We start from the raw sequence: 20,003 nt of genomic DNA on the forward strand, positions 1-20,003 counted from the left end.
ATCATCTTTGTTGTTCTTCTTTGCACTCTTTCTAGAGTCTCCACATCTTTTCTACATTGTGGTGACCAAATGTCCTTCTGACCAAAATGCTTAAACACCTATTGGTTGGAGATAGGTACTTACAATTCTCCAACATGATTGTCCTTTCCAGCTTCCCAAGGACATCATTTAGAATTATGCATGATGAGCTGATGGAAGGATTGGAATGCAGTCAGGATTACACAAGACCTTTATGAACGGGCCTCTTCACCAGAAGCTGCATAAATTCCAACGCATTTTGTGTGACCTGATAGGTACAAGGGCATCCGCCACAATCGTAACCCACTAATAGTGTTCTGACCTAGGCTTCCTAAGAGCATGAGGCGAACTCCTGGTCCCGACAAAAATCCCTTTTATTAATTTACTGTGAATTCTGCTCATTCATATACAGCAAGGTCTTTCAAGGGAGGATTTACAGTCACAGACCTTATCTGGCTTGGAGAGCTGCCAGGCCGATATCTGCTAAACTTGGCAAAACTTGGCAAGGAGAGTCATGAGTCAATTAAGTGAACTAATTGTCTCCTGCAAACTCCACTCCCTGTTTGCTCCTCTTTTATTTCCTCTGGGAGGGGCCATTCATCGTCCACCTGTGGCCTTACTCCCAAGTCGACCCCTGTTCTTTAGCTGTTTCCTTCGTCTGGCAACTCTGCACATGCACACACTGAGAACAGGCTCCAGCTGTTCATCAGCCTCACTGATGTCTGACTCTGAAGGCAGCTGATAACTGGCATACGGCTCTGGCCCCCTTTCTGCCTCCGACACAGAGCCCTCATCAGAGCCTTCCCCAGACTCCAGGACTGGCCCGTGTTCCTCCCCAACCTCCTCACTGTCCGAATCTGCTGCCAGCTCCACTGGCACAAATAGACAGTGGCAGTAATGATTACTCCAATTAGCAGTTTAGATCCTGTTTGGCTGGGCACTTCCCCCCCCCCCCCCGGTGTTTACATTGTTAAGGAGCTAACATGAGACCATCATGCTGGTGTGGATGTATACAAATACGCACATATTCTTGTAAGAACATGAAATAGCAGTTATTCGGATGTCAGGCGTAAACATTTGTAAGATTGCGGTCTTCGACATGCAATTGTTGCAACAAGGAATCTGATTGTATTTGATTCTGATTGAAATGACAACCCAAATAGTTTGTTCAGATTCCTGGTGGACATCCAGCTGTGAGAATTGGACTTCTTTCTCTCTCTCTCTCTCTCCCATGCTGACCTCATCTGGGCTTGGAACGAATCCAAACAGCCAGTGCCTCACACAGCATCCTTTTGTCAGAAACAAAACAGGTCAAATTATTAAAAGGAAAGAAAGACGGAGCACTCTTCCTCCCAATACAAAAAACAGATGTGCAGCGGAATTTTCTTTCCCCACTTTTAAGGGAGGGGTAGGCTTTTTCCAGCGGCAGGCCTTTGCTGTGCAGGAGCCCAGTTGGAGGAAACGTTATAAATACATACATTCATTCCCATGGCAAAGATCTCATTGTGGCTATTAATTTTAGAAGGGGAGGACAAGGTCTCTTTTCAATGCCTACCAAATTCTGGTTGGTAGCAAGGCTTGGTATGGCTTTAAGTGCTGCTTGCAGATGGAACTTTATAACCGCTCTAGAGAAAAGCCTACTCTGAGGTTTTGTCCTGCTTGTAGGGATTCCAGTAGTCTGGTTACCTTAAGCATAAACGCATTGCAGTGAGTGGTAATTTCTTAAGCTGTGAGTGTGGATTTGCGTCTTGTCAAAATGTGCTACGGTGTTTGGGAATTCACATCATAGGATGAAAAAGGTGGTAAGTTACTTTTTCTTCCTTCCTTCTCTACTCTAAACTTGGCTAGCAAAAGGCTAAGCTTTTACTTAGTATAAAGAATGTGTGTGATGTGTATCACAGAAAATGCCAAGGATGCAAGCAGGCCAGGCTGCCCCTAAAGAATTTATTTATTTATTTATCTGTGTGACTTTGATTCTGCTTCAGCCCATTGAGACTCTCTCCTGGCGTTTCTCAACCTCAACCACACTTTAACATGTGCGGACTTCAATTTCCAGAATTCCCCATGCTAGGGAATTCTGGGAATTGAAGTCCACACATTTTTAATTGGTTGGAGTTGACAAATACCGCAATAAGTAGTCTAAGTTATTGTATAGAGTACGTAATAAAATCTCTCTCTCTCTCTCTCTCTATATATATATATATATATAAACGTGTGTGTGTGAGTGTGTGTTTGTGTTCCAGCATAACTCTGGAACTCCTCAAGCAATTTCAACCAAACTTGGTACACAGATGACTTACTCTCTGGAAACAAATACTGTGGGGGTAAGACACCTCTAACACACCTCGGAGGGGGTGTTCTGTTACGATACAGCCTGTTGTGCCTTAAAATGGCTTCTACTGTACTGCCATAAATAGTTCTACTGTGCAGCGCAGTGGTGTTGCCATGGTAACAGCTTCCCAGTACTCCACAAGGGGGCTCCCTCTGGTAAGGGGGAAAATCCAACATTAGAAATTACGTTTGATTCGGACATTTCCCCCCTATAAATAAATACCTAAGCAACACCAGGCTAATATACTATAAAACTTCCAGAATAAATGCTGTTAAACCTACTATATAGATGCAAACTTCAAGAGATTACACAGGCATGTCCAAAGTGCGGCCCAGGGGCCAAATGCGGCCCTTTTTCAAATTGCAAGCGGCCCACAGCCTCTTCTCCCCACTGGAGTTATTTGTTTAGTCTTTCATAAAATACTGTATTTTTCGAAGTATAAAGATGCATCTTTTTCCCCTCAAAAAAGAGGCTAAAAATCTGGGTGCACCTTATACACTGAATACAGCATTTTTTGCCTCCCAAAACCCTGCCCCCTTCACCAAAATGGCTGTGCATAGCCTTTAGGAGGTTTTCAGAGTGCTCCTGAGGACTGTGGAGGGCATAAATAACTTTGCCCCCCCCCCCAACCCCCAGGAGCACTCTAGAAGCCTCTTAAGGGCTATTCATGCCCTTTAAAAAAAAGGCCCGTTTTCACGAAAAATGGGCCGTTTTGGGGAGAGTGCAAAAACTTTTTTTTTTAATTTGCCTCTTCAAAATCTTGGTGCGTCTTATACTCCGAAAAATACGGTAGTTAATTCACATTTAATGTTAAGGGTTCAAAGAATGTCAGGCTGAATGATCGGCCCCACACATTTTCCCATCACCAAATCTGGCCCTCCTTGCAAAAGGTTTGGACACCCCTGGATTACACCTTTCTTTCTACTGTAATATAATATCTAAAGTTCAGACCTTAACATTTTGAAAATAGTATGGGTTTTTAAAATGTTAGAAATACTTCTATTCTCTTTCTCCCTGTGTCCATATTCCAGCTTTTCTAAGAAGCATGTTACAGGTAGTCCTCAACCTACAACCACTCGTTTAGCGGCTGTTCAGAGTTTCATGGCATTGAAAAAAATGACCTTTGACCCTTTCCCACACTTACAACCCTTGCCGCATCCCCGTGGTCATGTCATCAAAATTCAGAATCTTGCCAAATGGTTCACATTTATGATGGTTGCAGTGTCCCAGGGTTATGTGATCATCCTTTGCGAACTTCTGACAAGCAAAGTCAATGGGGAAGCCAGATTCACAGATCAGTTGGGTTACTAGCTTAACAACTGCAGTGATTCACTTAACTGTGGCAGGAAAATGGGGCAAAACTCACTTAACTCTCTTGCTTAGCAACAAAAAATTGGGCTCAGTTGTGGTCGTAAGTCGAGGACTACCTCTACTTTCCTTAGCTAATCAGCATGCTTGCCTCTTACTGAGAATTATTTTCCGAGATTAGTTTGTTCTTCTGCAAACCAGTGAATTGATACTCCCTTTGACTTTTTAAATTATTCAGATTATATCAGACTCTAGTGCAGGGGTGTCCAAACTTGGCAACTTTAAGACTTGTGAACTTCAACTCCCAGAATTCTGGGAGTTGAAGTCCACAAGTCTTAAAGTTGCCAAGTTTGGACACCCCTGCTCTAGTGTATACTCGTGCTTCACAATGAAACTATGTGATCGGGCAATGCAGGAAAAATCTGGTTCACTCTGGTTCAATCCATTGGCTCAGTGGTGGTTGGTGATTGAAACACATAAGGGAATATCGCTCCCGCCGCCTTGAATCCGGAAGCAGTTCCATAGGTGGAAGGCGTAGACATTTTGGTGAGGTACCAACATTTAGTACTGTAAGGAGCCCCAGATCGCTCCTGAGTGGAACATCTGCCAGTTTGAACTGAGGTAACGGAATGTGAGGCAACTGGCAGTTGGAGCAGGGTTCTTTTCGGGTGGGGTGGGGAGGGGGAGTAGAACTCCTTAGCATCAGAGCATGTTAATTACTGTATAAGAAATGCTAATGATCTGATAGTCATTTCGAAAAATCCTTTCTTAGCGAGCACCTACCGTAGAAGCCAAGAGGAACATATGTACCAAAATTTGAGTTTGTAGCTTTACGGTTCTGGAGATTTCGTGATGAGTGAGTGGTACTTGGCTTTTATATGTAGATTCATCCTCCATTCACGCTCAAATTCATGTTTGCTTACTTAAACTAGGGAAGAATTTTGTCTTATTTGGGGGAAATCCTTCAATTTGTCAATGCCACCTACAGGATTATGGTTTTTTGTGACCTTCCACCCATGCCATAATCTCATCCAACCCTGCTTATCTTTGGAATAGAAGAGAATATTTGTAGCTCAGGGTTGAACTGTGGGTACTAACTCTGGTGATGTTTCCATTCCAACTATGGTATTACCCAGGCACTAGCATTTCACATGATCTTGAGAAGCTGTGGAACAGAAGAGAAGAAGGGAAATGGGGTCTTTTCTCCTCTCCAAGAGATCACGTGAAGTGTTGATGCCGCTTTATAATGCCTTGGTAAGGCCACACTTGGAATACTGCATCCAGTTCTGGTCGCCACGATGTAAAAAAGATGTGGAGACTCTAGAAAGAGTGCAGAGAAGAGCAAGAAAGATGATTAGGGGACTGGAGGCAAAAACATATGAAGAACGGTTGCAGGAACTGGGTATGTTTAGCTTAAGAGAAAGAAGGACTAGGGGAGACATGATAGCAGTGTTCCAATATCTCAGGGGCTGCCACAAAGAGGAGGGAGTCAAACTATTCTCCAAGGCACCTGAGGGTAGAACAAGAAGCAATGGGTGGAAACTAATCAAGGAGAGAAGCAACTTAGAACTGAGGAGAAATTTCCTGAGAGTTAGAACAATTAATCAGTGGAACAGCTTGCCTCCAGAAGTTGTGAATGCCCCAACACTGGAAGTCTTTAAGAAGATGTTGGATAGCCATTTGCCTGAAATGGTATAGGGTTTCCTGCCTAGGCAGGGGGTTGGACTAGAAGACCTCCAAGGTCCCTTCCAACTCTACTATTGTATTGTATTGTATTGTATTGTATTGTAGAAGGTAAAATTGGGCACGGAGAGCACGGAAAACCACTCTGGGATTAGAGAACTGTTCCACACCCTACTTCTCTTTTCCCCAGGCTCTCAATGCAGACAGGGTGTCTCCTGTTTGACCAGGAGGTTGGACTAAATCTAGAAGATCTCCAAGGTCCCTTCCAGCCCTTTGATTCTATGTTCTGCAGGTGGCCCTTGAATTATGACAATTGAGCCCAACATTTCTGTTGCTAAGCGAAGACAGTTAAGTGACTTTGGCCCCATTTTACCGTCTTTCTTGCCACAGTTGTTAAGTGAACCACTGCAGTTGTTAAATTAGCCACATGGTCATTAAGTAAATCCGGCTTTCCCCATTGACTTTGTTTGTCAGAAGGTCGCAAAAGGGGATCAAGAGGCTTTGGGATACTGCAGTCCCCTGTCCTGAGTCAGCTGTCAAGTGTCCAAATTTTGATCACTATGCTGCAATGGTCATGAATGTGAAACATGCTCGTAAAGTCACTTTTTTTTCGGTGTCGCTCTAACGTTGATCACTAAACGAATGGTTTCAAATCGAGGAATATCTGTACTCTGCTTTCTTACCAAGATAAGAGTTGGGAATTGGAAGATCTGCTACCCAGTTCTTGCCTGTAACAACAGCAATTTAAGTATCTACGGAGATTCTCAGTTATCCAGGTCATGGTTGTCCCAAAGGTGCAAAATTTTCTTCAAGAGGCAACTGGACTTTCAGGCTTTTTCCTTCAAGGCGTTTCGCTTCTCATCCTAGAAGCTTCTTCAGCTCTGACTGGATGGTGGGGAACAAAAGGATTGATACTCCTTGCAGACAGCTCGTCATTTGCATCCTTTTAGAAAGTCATTGAGGCCACCTGGAAGTTTATCTGTGTCTTCAGGTCTCCTGGTCCCTGTAATCTGCAATTTTTCCTCTGGAAATCCATTCCTCCTCCCAAACCATTTGAATGGTTTTCATCCCAAATTGTACAGCTAAAAGTCTATAGAGCCGTGATGGCGAACCTACGGCACGAGCGCTATCACCCAGCGTCAGATCTCCGTGGCGTTTCTTTTGTGAACTCCTGTTTCCCTGCAAACGACGAAACAGAAGCTCACGAAAGAAAAAGATCTTACCTCTTGCCAGTGCTGGGATGCCCTACCTCCTGCCAGCCAGCTTGTCTTTGGGTCTCTGCTGCGCATGCAGGCATGCTGGTGCATGTGCAAGCGCATGTCAGTGCATCTTTGCTTGGGTGCACACCTTTTAGTTTGGGCATGTGTGCGCGTACAGTTTGGGCACTCGGTGTCTAAAAGTTTTGACATCACTGCTCTAGAGATTCTCAGTCATCCAGGTCATGACTGGACCTGCATCAGCTTGCATATTTCTCCTTGACCAGAGTTTGTACTTTTGAATATAATGAAACAAAGTTTTAGGCCTAGCTTTTCTCCTACCTTAGTTGTCCCAAAGGTGTTTTTTTTTCAAGAGGCAACTTTCTTTGTTTTTCTTTGAAGCCCTTTCGCTTCCCATCCAAGCAGCTCAGTTGCAACAATTACACAATTACAATAGCAGAGTTGGAAGGGGCCTTGGAGGTCTTCTAGTCCAACCCCCTGCCTAGGCAGGAAACCCTACACCACCTCAGACAGATGGCTATCTTAAATACTTTCAGTGCTGGAGCATTAACAACTTCTGGAGTCAAGTTGTTCCACTGATTCATTGTTCTGTCAGGAAATTTCTCCTTAGTTGCTTCTCTCCTTGATTAGTTTCCACCCATTGCTTCTTGTCCTACCCTCAGGTGCCTTGGAGAATAGTTTGACTCCCTCTTCTTTGTGGCAACCCCTGAGATATTGGAACAATGCTATCATGTCTCCCCTAGTCCTTCTTTGTCAGAGTTGAAGAAGCTGCTTGGATGAGAAGCGAAATGTCTTCGAAGGAAAACCAGAAACTGCAGTTGCCTCTTGAAACAAACAAATAAACAAAAAAAGCACCTCTGGGAGGAGCAGCATTTAAGGCGGCAGGACGGGAAGAGCCCTAAAGGGAAAATCCCTGGCATCCTGTTCAATCAGACGGCCGCCCATCATCACAATTCCCCCTCACCCTTTTATTTTTATTTATTTTTCCTCCTCCTTCTTTTGAAGTAGAAGTTTCCAGCAAAGGCCTTCAGGAAAGTTTCCCCTCAGGAGTTTTGGAATGCCCAAAATACCTCCTGCTATTGGCTGCTCAAGCCTCGGCAGAGGCTGATGGGAGCTGGAGTCCGGAACATCTGGAGGGCACCTAGGTTATGGGGCTAGAAGGTAAACCACCGCGCGCCCCACAAGCCTCGCAGGTTGGGCGCTGCAGCCCGGCAAAGGAAGCCACCGGGCCTCTCCGGCTCTTCGCTCGGCAGCCTCCCGGGCTCCGCCCTGCGCTTTTTTCCCCTCTCGCCCGGAGAGAGCGAGAGAGAAAAGAAAAACGTCCGAGGCCAAAAGCGGCTTTAAGGCGAGTCCGACGCGCGTCCGGCCTGCGGAACGGAGCCTCTCCAGCGCTAGGACCTGGCCACGGCGCCCTCGGGGCGAGGTGCCATTGCCGCTGCCGCTGCCGCCGCTTCCTCCAAGCCCCCCGCGCGCGGGTGGGTGGGCGGCTCGAATTACGTCGCCGAGCCTCTCCCAGACCCTTCGGCCGCGTCCGAGGGAAAAAAAAAGCAGAGAAGGCAGCTTCGTTTTTCGGGACGGTCCCTTCTTCTGCTTTCTCCGCCGGGGGATTTCTCTCTCTCCGCTTCGCCGCGGCGGATACATGGGCCACCCTTAGGACCCAGAGACGTTTGCTATGATTTGGGCAGCCGTAGGTAAAAAAAATATTTAGAAAATAATAAAATGATATTTTTTTTAAAAAATGTTTTGCTTCGGCATTCCGAGCATTCCGGCGTGGGAAGCGCGGTGCGGGCTCGCTCTCTCCCACCCACCCCTACCCGGGGACCCTCACCCACCCTCTCTCCTTTTCGCTTCGCGGGATGTCGTTCCCCCCCCCTCAAAAGTCCCAAAACTCCGCAGGGAAACCCGCTGCAGCCTGTCAAAGCTGCACACGCCTGCGCCCTAACCTTCCCTGCGCCTGCCTGCCTGCTTGCCTTTAAGCCTTCCCCCATGATGGCCGGAGTGCTTGGGGTTGGGGTGGGGTGTGGGGGCTGGCTGGGAAGACGGGTGGGAAAGATGGGGATGGATGGTTCCGAGCAGATCTGGCTGGGAACGATGGGGGCGGTCGTGGGGGGAAGGCTTGTTACATGGAAGTGGAGATCGGGGTGGATGGTTTCGACCAGACCTGGCTGGGGACGATGGGTGGTGGTTGAAGGCTTGTTAAATGGAACTGGAGACCGGGATGGATGGATGGTTCCGAGCAGATCTGGCTGGGAACGATGGGAGCGGCGGTGGGGGGGGGGGTCGAGGCTTGTTACATGGAAGTGGAGATCGGGGTGGATGGATGGTTCCGAGCAGATCTGGCTGGGAACGATGGGGGCGGTGGGGGGGTGGAGGCTTGTTACATGGAAGTGGAGATCGGGGTGGATGGTTTCGACCAGATCTGGCTGGGGACGATGGGTGGTGGTTGAAGGCTTGTTAAATGGAACTGGAGACCGGGATGGATGGATGGTTCCGAGCAGATCTGGCTGGGAATGATGGGCTGGGGTGCGGGTGGGAAAGGCTTGTTACATGGAAGTGGAGATGGGGGTGGATGGTTCCGACCAGAACTGGCTGGGAACGATGGGGGCGGAGGATGGGGAGGCTTGCTAAATGGAACTGGGCACCCGGTTCGTTCCAACACCCTCCCTCCTTCTCGGGGAAATTGGGAGTGGGGATGGGCAGGTGTTGCTAAATGGAACTGCCCCCCCCCCCGCCAAATCTGGGGGGAAGCAATGATAAGAGTGCCTTGTGCCTGTTTTGGAAGGTTGGAAAGAACGCTCCCTCGTTTAGGATCTCCCACCCCGCCTAGCCTCATTAACAGAGTTGGAAGGGGTCTTGCAGGTCATCTAGTCCAACCCCCTGCCGAAGCAGGAGACCCTACATCTGCCTCTACCTAGGATCAAACTCCCAACCTCCTGATTGTGAGGCGAGAGCTCCACCTCTAGGCCACATGCATCCTGATCGTAGCCCTCCGCAGCCCAGTTGGTCTATTGATCCCAGGATCTATTCTAGCGGAGGATAGAAGAGGTCAACCCCCCCCCCCCAAATCTCTGCTGCTCCAGAAAAGAGCAAGCGGGGTTCCTTGCCTTCCTTTGCTTTCCAGCGAGCTTGTAAATAGTCTTGGATTTACCGCCACCGATTTTTGTGTTGCTCAGTGAAACTTTGGTGAAATTGACCCGTTTTACAACCTTTCTTGCGGCATCCATTAAGTCCGTCACTGAGGTTGATAAGTTAGTCACCTGGTTGTTAAGTGAATCTGGCTCTCCCCCCTCCCGTTGACTTTGCTTATCAGAAGGTCGTAAAATGGGATCACATGACCTTGGGACAAAGCAACGGTCATAATATGAACCGGTGGCCAAGCATCTGAAGGTTGATGGCTCCATCACCATGGAGAGGCTGCAAAGTGCCTGTGAAAAATGGTCCATAGGTCACATTTTTCAGTGCCGTTTGTAACTTGTAAACAGGTCACTCCACTGTTGTAAGTTGAGGACTACCGGTGTTTGGGCTTGTGTGGATCTCTCCATGGATCATGAAAGAAATGGAACATCCCCCCAGAGATTAGAACGGCCCCCACTCTCACACTTTTACCATAGCAGAGTTGGAAGGGACCTTGGAGGTCTTCTAGTCCAACCCCCTGCCTACGCAGGAAACCCTATACCGTTTCAGACAAATGGTTATCCAACATCTTCTTAAAGACTTCCAGTGTTGGGGCATTCACAACTTCTGGAGGCAAGCTGTTCCACTGATTCATTGTTCTAACTGTCAGGAAATTTCTCCTCAGTTCTAAGTTGCTTCTCTCCTTGATTAGTTTCCACCCATTGCTTCTTGTTCTGCCCTCAGGTGTCTTGGAGAATAGTTTGACTCCCTCTTCTTTGTGGCAACCCCTGAGATATTGGAACACTGCTATTATGTCTCCCCTAGTCCTTCTTTCTCTTAAGCTAGACATACCCAGTTCCTGCAACCTTCCTCATATGTTTTAGTCTCCAGTCCCCTAATCATCTTTGTTGCTCTTCTCTGCACTCTTTCTAAAGTCTCCACATCTTTTCTACATCGTGGCGACCAAAACTGGATGCAGTATTCCAAGTGTGGCCTTATCAAGGCATTATAAAGTGGTATTAACCCTTCACGTGATCTTGATTCTATCCCTCTGTTGATGCAGCCTAGAACTGTGTTGGCTTTTTTGGCAGCTGCTGCACACGGCTGGCTCCTATTTAAATGGCTGTCCATTTACTTTTCTCGAAGATGCTGAAGATCTGGTTCTGCCAGCAGGCCTGGGGAATCCAAAACGGGATGGAGCCCATGAAATGGCTCATATGATGTCTTGTGGTTCAGGCGGGGATTGGGGTGTGTGTGATTTTATTATATTAATTTATCTGAATCTTTTATTAGTTTTATTGGTTTTTTTTAATGTGGTTTTTTAAATGATGTAAGCTGGCTTGAGTCACCGTGGGCGAAATAGGTGGCAATATAAGTTTAATAAATAAATAAATAAAATAAATGTTGGGCAAAGAAATAGCTTTGGAAGAATAATTCAAAATGAAATAATTGCACAGTATAATGAAAAGGCTTGCCCTTCACTGCAATGTTAGAGGTCATACTCTGGCCAAAGAAAGGGTCAGGAGTTAGGGTGCTACCATCCAATGGCTCAAAGAAGGGGCTAGTGTCGCAATAAAAAAATAAAGCCAACACCTGACCCCCTAATTTTGTAATACATTTGCTGATGGAAAAAGGCTAGGCAAGGAAGGTTGGGCATAGATCCCAACAATATGGTCCAGGGATTTGCTTTAGAGAAAGTGATTTTAGTGATTTTAGAAAGTGATTCTTCGGTCCAATGTTTGTGTGTTTGATTGTGTGTGTGTAATAATTAAGCATTATTTCTTAAATGTGTGTGTGGTTATATTAATTAGACATTATTTTCTAAATCTGTGTGTGTTGTGTGTGTATGGTCTCTCCCTCTCTCTCTCTCTCTCTCTCTCTCTCTCTCTCTCTTTCTCTCTCTCTCCCACCCACCCACCCACCCACCCACCCACATACCATATTTTATTAAAAGCCATAATCTTTTGTGAGCTACAATGAATGACTGTCTGAGACACTAACATGGCCTTCTCCTGCAACTGTAAAGCAGGATGCTATAGGTAAATCCTGTGAAGGTAAATCTCCTGAATTTAGTGGTACTTTTAAACAATTCTAGCCCTGGTTTCATTTTTTCCCCTAAAGCCTGTCCTATCTGGTGGTTTTCAAAACTGTATGAGATCACGATGGACTAAAAACGTAGCTTAATGTTTATTTGGAGAAGCTCCTAGTACTTGATTAGATTTATGATATGCAGGTGGACATCCGTAAGAGGTTTTATCCCCAATGCTATATTTGTCATGCTGGAAATTTTAGTGTTTTGTACTGCTCTTAAAGGAATTGCCTGCCTACCTTAGCCATGAAAGCCAACTGGGTGACCTTGGGCCCAGTCACTTTCAGTCCAACTTGCATCACAGGATTGTTATTGTGGAGAAAATAGGAGGAGGACGGCATAGAAGATATGTTTGCAGCCTTGAATTGTTTATAAAAATAATAATAATAAAAGTTGGAATATAAAACAAACAAACATCCAGATAATGATGATGGCTTCTTCTGAAAACTGCTACAGGAAAAGAAAAATATACGGTTGGTAGGACATGTAATTTCTCAAGTGTGCCACATATTTGCCAGCTGCTCACTCTTCTTTTGAAAATGATGAAGGCTAAATATCCTTATTAGTTAATGAACGGAATTCAGTTAGTCCTTGCGAGGCGGTTTCCTTGTAAATTTTATCCCATGCACTCCTAAAGTTCATCTTTGGGATTAGAACAAAGTCTTCATTCTAATTATATAGTTGCAATTTGAATCTAAGGTGAATTTTTTCCTGAAGGCATTTAGTGGGGAGCTTTACAGAGCTAGATGCAACATGCTAGTGGCAAATAGTATTTTGTTATTATATTTTGTTTTTCTTCAGTAGGAGTTTTTCAAATAGTCTGTTCCAGGTTTGTCCAGTTTTTATATTCTATCCAACTGAGTTTCAGAGCAAAGTCTGACATAGTAATTTCAGGATGGCTTTTTAACTAAGGATTTGCACATTTTGGATTTAAAAAAATCTTAAGATTTTCAGGAAATGGGATCATGATAAGGAAAAATAGCTTTTTAGATAGTTCTTATGGGACTCTATTCAATTGTCTCTTGAAGGTGATCCTATCAAGATGATGAATGAACATGGAGGTTGTTTTGAGCCAATTTTAAGTGATTTGTATTATTTTTCTCCTCCTTTACTTATATGGGCTCATATAAATTTTGGGTTTTTTAAATTGTTTTAACTGTCTTAACTTATTGCTATTTATTTTAACTTGTGGCTTGCACTTGCATCTGAATTGTTAAACATTGATGTTACCTCCTCCATGCCACACTTGTATATTTGGTTTGATTGTACGTCGCCCCGAGTCCCTTTGCGGAGAGGGGGCGACTGATAAATCGAATAAATAAATAAAATAAATAAATAAAATAAATATGAATAAAATGAAATACAAAATACAGTGGAATTTAGTAACCAAGGTTTTTCTCTCTTGAAAAACAGGGTTTTACATATTCTTCAGAATGTATTTGGCCAGTACAGTACAGATTCATTGTCAAAAGATAATGGGAAAAAACTAGCTGGTACAAAGAACCAGGATCATTTGTTGAGTTTAAGCACAGAAGATTTATTCCTGCAGCCTATACCCAAGAGTCAACCATCTAGTCAACCATGTAGGTCAGCAATAAATTGGCCTAGATAAGTATCAGCAGAATTCAAGGTGGGCTGGACTTGGTGCCCTTATGGGAACGCAAAGACTCTAAATTGATGACATATTTAACTCCGCCTTCCAGCTCTACTTGCTCTTCTTCCTCAGTTACCACTTTTTAAAAAAATTCTCTTCAGTACTCAATGTATGTATGTACTGTATGTATGTATGTTTGTATGTATGTTGAAAGAAGCCAGGGAAGCTGCAGACCATTGCAGAGGTGATTGTACAGGCAATCCTGGACTTACAATCATACATTCAATGATTGTTTGAAATGGGGCCTTATGACCTATGTATCAAATTACAGGCCACTGTAGAACTTCTGTGGTCACATGACTGTGATCTGAGCATATGGAAACCCATTTGTACTTTTGACCGGTTGCCAAGTGCCCTGAGATCATATGATCACCATTTGCTTTCCCTACCTGCTTCCCCAGAAAGTCAATGGGGAAGCCATCAGGGAATGTTGCAAGTTGTCTCATTTAATCTCTGGAGGTTGGCTGAAAAAGGCCTATGCCAAAATCTAAGCAGGATTTTCAGCCACGGAGGATTTTTGGCTCTGCAGCAGAGAGATTTGTCTGCAGCACGCATATGCACGCACACACACACACACACACGGACACACACATACCCATCTCATGCACGGCCTGCATTGGGCCTCCCAGGGCCTCCTTTACACCTCTGAGTCGCTCTATGCTCCTTACCAGTTACTCTGTCCACTTAACGACTGCAACGGGAAGTGCCAGAATTGTGGTTGTTGAGGGGAAACAGCCCTGTGACTTCTCATTTAACAATTGATTTGCTCAATGATTGAGAGTCCGCTCCCAATTGTGATTGTACGTCAGAGACTAGCTGTGTGATTAAATAGACATTTGTACCTGTTAAGGATGTGCGCTCGTGCTTTGTGGGGACATGCTCAGTTGTGCTTTTTCCTGAAGAGCTGTGTTTTTAGCAGTTCATTTGACTTACAGTTTGGTACAGTGTTTTCAAACTAGACAAGTTTAAGGTATGTGCAGCAACAACAGGGATGCTGCCATGATCATAACTGTGAAAAACAGCCATAAGTCACTTTTTCCCCAATGTTGAAATATTGAACAGTCAATGAACAAGTGGTTCTAAGTTGGGGACTACCTGTATATGCTGTGGTATAGTCCACTCTGCAGATTGAATTAAATTGTTGTTTATGTTAAATTTATGTTTTACCACCAAAGAAATAAAGGGAGACTAGCATAGATGGCTCAGTGGCTAAGACGCTGAACTTGTCGATCAGAAAAGGTCGGCAGTTCGGCAGTTCAAATCCCTAGCGCCGCATAATGGAGTGAGCTCCCGTTACTTGTCCCAGCTTATCAGTTCAAAAGAACATAAAAATGCAAGTAGAAAAAAATAGGAACCACCTTTGGTGGGAAGGTAACAGCATTCCGTGTGCCTTCAGCTTTCAGTTATGCCGGCCACATGACCACGGAAAACATTTTCGGACAGTGCCGGCTCTTTGGCTTTGAAACAGAGATGAGTACCGCCCCCTAGAGTCAGGAGTGACTAGCACATATGTGCGAGGGGAACCTTTACCTGGTATAAATTTATTTCAAGCTATTTATCTCTCATCAGCTAGCCATACCCTTCTGGGATTGAACCTGGGTATGGTTAGCTGATGAGAGCTAAATAGCTTGAAATAGATCTATACTAGTCTCCTTTTATTTCCTTGTCGGTAAAAAAAGCACCATAATTTAACACAAAAATAGTTTGTCACGAAAGCGACTGCCTGCAAAGGCCCCTTGATTGGGGCTAAAAGGCTAAAATGAAAGCAGTATGTTCCATCCCGTAATTAGGTATCAGGTTTCTCTGATAGACTGGTCCCACTGGAGGAAAAAAAAACCACACTTCTTGTTGTTTAGTTTTTAAATTGTGTGTCTGACTCTTTGTGATCTCATGGCCCATTGCAAAGCAACTCCCCCTGTCCTCCACCATCTCCCAAGTTTGCCCAAATTCATGCTCATTGCATTGATAACACCATCTAACCAAGGTTTCAGCTTCAGTGCTTGCTGATCCAAAGGACAGTCAGGGTTTTGTTTTTCTTTAGGATTGGCTGATTTGATCTCCTTGCAGTTCATAGAATTACATTACGACTATTTCAATAAAGGGCTTGAATTCAAACTACTAGTTCCAGTTAGTTTCCGATTCCTTTAAGACATAAAGGATGCAGCTGACTTAGCTGGATATAACTCCCTGATTTCAAGTATCCAGAAAAGGGGCCCTTTTCAAAGCAATGATGTAAGCATGTGTTTCCATGAGCCCAAACTGTTGTATTTCTTGAGTAACCCAGTACATTAATTGACTGCTATATACTGTATATAATCCTGCTCCCAAATCACTGACCCATGTAATGTAAAATTAGCTTACTCACTGGTAAACCACCCTTCAATTAGATATCTTTCTCATTAACTTTTCCATGCCAGGAATTCGATCTGTTTACTATAGAAGTTAAGCTCTATTGACTTAAATCTAAATAAGTGCTCTATATTGCAGAGAACTTTAATATTAAAGCCTCTAGTTATGCTGCTGAAAATGCCTTTTAGACTAGTAGAAAGTATTTGCTTAGACGCCTCTTCCCACTTGGTATCTGCCAGATGCCCTGCCCCCAACTGGCTCCGATTTTAAAAAATAATAATTTCAAGTATCTTCTAGCATCCTTTTTATTTACAAAAAGACCTGTGGGCCTCTGGTAGAAAATAAAAAGAGTTGGTAGCTGCAGACGTAGTCTTTGTATGCTTGCTTCCAAAAGAGAGAGAGAGAGAGAGAGAGAGAGAGAGAGAGAGAGAGAGAGAGAGAGAGAGAGAGAGAGAGAGAGAGAGAGACTGGGTTAAAAGGAGGGGGAAGACTGAGACAGTAATAGCTGGATGGAGTTGATGAGGTCTTTAAAAAGAGGTGAGAAGTTTAAAGAATGAAAGGCAATGTATGAAACACAATATGGACATAGAGCAGGGGTGTCAAACTCAATTTCATTGAGGGACGCATCAGGGTTGTTTTTGACCTCAAAGGGCCTGGGTGAGCGTGGCAAGCTTCACGTCACTCATGTTGGGGGTGGGGCGCGCCTGTGATCCGAGTGCTTTGCAAGTGAAAATGAGCTCCCGAGCTCTGTTTTCAACTGTGATAGCCTCCTGCAGCCCCTGCCAGCGAAAACAGAGTCTCCCAAACTTCGTTTTTGCTGGTAGAGGGCTGCAGGTGGCCGTTGCGGCCGAAAACGGAGCTAGGGAGGGGCGCACGTCGCCATCACGTGGCGTTTTGCGACATTTCCCCTCTTTGCGGAGCTGGGGTGGGCGTGGCCTGCATGTGACGTATTTCGACACCGCTGTCTTAGATGCTTTCCTTCTCCTAGCTGTGACGGTCAGCTTTTTCTAGAGATTGGATTCAAGTCAGAACTTATCGCAGACCTCTTTAGAACAAAAGCAGCAATGATTTGCTTTCAACCATTCTTGGGTTCTCGTAGAAGAAGATGTACCGCATATTTTGAATCGTTATCCTGTTGACTGAGACATTTGGCATTATGTTCCGTTCCAGGATGCCTTGATAATCTGGTTTTATTGTGCTTGCACAGATTCAAGGCACCCAGTGCAGGAGGCCGCAAAGCAACCCATAACATTATGGCCCCTCTTCTGTGTGTTTCACAGCAGTGATAGCGTTCTTTTCTTTAAAAATGTCATTTATTTTCTTCTGTGAATATGAGAACTGCTCTAATTTATCCAAGAGGGTCTCGTTTTGTTTCATTGTCTTCCAAAAGGACTGTGGTTTGTCAACGTGCACTTTGGCAAATTCCAGGCTGGCTTTTGTTTGTGTCTGACTTTCAGAAAGTGGATTTTTTTTTTTTTTTACTGTGGAGGCCTTTGTCACTGACAGATAGTGCAAATTGTTGTACTTTGATCTTAGAAGTCAGACAGGATTTGATGAGAATTTCCTTGGCCCAAAGGTGCTTTTTCAGCAGGCAACTGGAATTTCTTAATTTTTTGTTTTTGTTTTGAAGACGTTTCACTGCTCATCCAAGAAGCTTCTTCAGCTCGGACAGGAGAGTGGGGGATGGAAGGATTTATACTCCTTGCAGACAGCTGGTCATTTGCATCCTTTGAGAGGGTCGTTGAAGCACTTGGAGGTTTTTTCTGTGTCCTCGGAGTCACCTGAGTGAGGCTCCTTGTTCCTGCAGTCTGCCATTTTTCCTCTGGAAATCCATTTCTACTCCCACACCATTCAAAGGCTGTTCATCCCAAATGGCATAGCTAAAAGTCTGTAGAGATTCTCAGTCATCCAGGTTATGGTTGCCCCAAAGCAGAGGTCATATTCAGCCAGTTCTGGAGAACCGGTAGCGGAAATTTTGTGAGTGGGGAGGGAATGGGGATTTTGCAGTATCTTTCCCCTGCCACACCCACAAAGCCACACCCACAGAACCAGTTGTAAAAAAATTTGAATCCCACCACTGTCCCAAAGGTGCTTTTTCAGGAGGTAACTGGACTTTCTTGTTTTTTTTTCTTTTGAAAGTTTTCCTTGGGATTTTCCCCTCCACCATTTGAACTCTGTTTCTGTCCAATGTGAGGTTAGTTTTCCTCTTGGGGCTCACCAAGATAGGTTGTCTATAGTCCTATGGGCCTTAAATTTCTTGATAATTTTAGCAACCGTGATCACACGAAGAACTTTGAAGAGGGATTTGTAGCCTTTATCGTGTTTAGTTGTTACCTTCTTCCGTTCATCCTCCGCCAACCTTCAGCTTTTCTTTCTCTTTGTCCATGTTTACTTTGCTTCATATAATGGCACATCATTTGCAATTAATGCAAAATTACCTGGTTGTGATTTCATGGCAGCAAGATTTATGAATGCAGACAAAAGGATTGATAGTCCTCCACTTTTCCCACCAGAATCCCATTTGCAGTGAAATACAAACACAATTAAATGGCATGCACCATTTTTTCAACCTTAACCACTTTAAGATGGAAGGACTTCAACTCCCAGAATTACATTGGGAGGCTTCTGGCTCAAGAATTCTGGGAGTTGAAGTCCATGCATCTTAAAATGGTCATGGTTGAGAAAAATTGCTTTATTCCATCCCATTGTCCATGGAGCAGAAATTTTGCATTTGATATATATGTTCTTGTAAATAATAAAACAAATGAAAATGGCATGGACCTAACTATTGGTACCACTAAGAATTAAAATACATGATTGGATGATTTCTCAAGCAGACCTGTTTACTTTAATTAGAGTCACAGGTATCTTCAAGCTCATAATCAGTCACTCAACCAGGGGTGAAAAGCTACCGGTTCGGTTCAGTTTGCCTGAACTGATAATAAAAATGCTACTGATTTGCCCAGACCGGCAGAAAAAAAATGCTATAAAATGTAAAGAAAAAAGTTCAGAGGATCACGCAGCACAGCTGATTGTTGGAACTTTTTTGTACTCTTTTTTTTTTAGCATTGTTTTACTACGGGTTCGGACAAAATGTTAAAAAAAGTTTTAAAAAGGTTCGGACGCGCAGCTGTGACAATCAGCTGTGCAGCATCAGAAACTTTTTTTTAATGTGAAGTCCAGCTGCTTTTGCATTGTGTGTGAGTCAGTTGTGTAGCTTTTGTGTTGTTTTTGTGTAAAATGTGATAGTTGGTTTTTGAGCTCCCCGGGTCTCTGTGAGGTTCCTGCTTGTTGCCCGCCTGGTCATGTGACCACAAAGCCATGCCCACCCACTCACATGACCACCAAGCCGCCACCACCACCCCAGAACTGGTAGGGAAAATGTTTGCACTCATCCCATCTGAATAGAGAAAAGAATTCACTCAGGCATTTTGCTTAATTGGATGTCATTTTAAATGAAAGGTGTAAAACTTGAACTTTGGCATGGAATTCAAACTTTGATTGTAACTTAGCTGTGCGAAAAGTTGTAAGCTATTGGCTTCTTTCAAGACTGGTTGAAGGAAAGATAAGAGATCTAGTTCAGGAATGGTTGAAGGGAAGATAAGAGATCTGTTTTCATAGTGATGGACAAGCTGGAAGTCGGATGCCAGAATAAGCAGATAACAATGAAGGAGTCTCACTAAAATCCAGAAATTGAGTCAGTCAGCTTGCCTTCATTATCTAAAATTCTGGTCAGAAAAAGGAAGGAGTCAGTTCTGGCTCACTGTACTTTCAGTTAGTCCAAAATAAAGAAACTCGGCTGGATATTTTACTGTATTTACAGATAGTTACATGTAGTTCTGCAATTAAGCTAGTACTGCATATATACTGGAACATTGCTTGAGTCTGGTGAGCTTTAGCTTTATTTAAGATAGGCACTGATTATTTCGGAGAAGTATTTTAGGAGCTGGCACTTCACCAGACCTCAAAACACCTTTCTAACACCTTTTGTACAACCTCACTTATGGGGATTTTTTTAAATCATCTGAAATGCCCAAACTGGAACCTACTGCCAGGAAAATCCAGGGCATAAATACATCTAGCTAGCCCTCATTTTCAGTTGTTTAAAGGTAGAAGTTTATCAGGTGTGGCGTTAGTTGACTGCCTCCATACTAGGACATTAATTTTTACTGTGATGCTCTTCAGTGTAGGATCTAACTTTCTTCTTCTCTAGCTTCCTATAGAGCAGGGGTGTCAAAC

General features: G+C 44.1%; 1 protein-coding gene across 4 annotated transcripts in view; it reads left to right on the plus strand.

Moving 5' to 3' along the window:
• The window catches only part of AMOTL1 (angiomotin like 1), a 108,223-nt gene that overhangs the window by 42,234 nt on the left and 45,986 nt on the right, over positions 1-20,003 (plus strand). The window contains exon 1 of one of the 4 annotated variants that reach the window (XM_081950693.1): positions 8,104-8,249. The exons of the other annotated variants lie outside the window; for them this stretch is intronic. Coding sequence (XP_081806819.1) covers positions 8,231-8,249 — 19 coding nt within the window. The 5' untranslated portion in view covers positions 8,104-8,230. Of the gene's footprint in view, positions 1-8,103; positions 8,250-20,003 lie in introns of those variants that run through there. 4 annotated transcript variants of the gene reach the window in all.

Source organism: Natrix helvetica, assembly GCF_964273705.1.
Source record: "Natrix helvetica genome assembly, chromosome: 4".
NCBI classification, from domain to species: Eukaryota; Metazoa; Chordata; class Lepidosauria; order Squamata; family Natricidae; genus Natrix; species Natrix helvetica.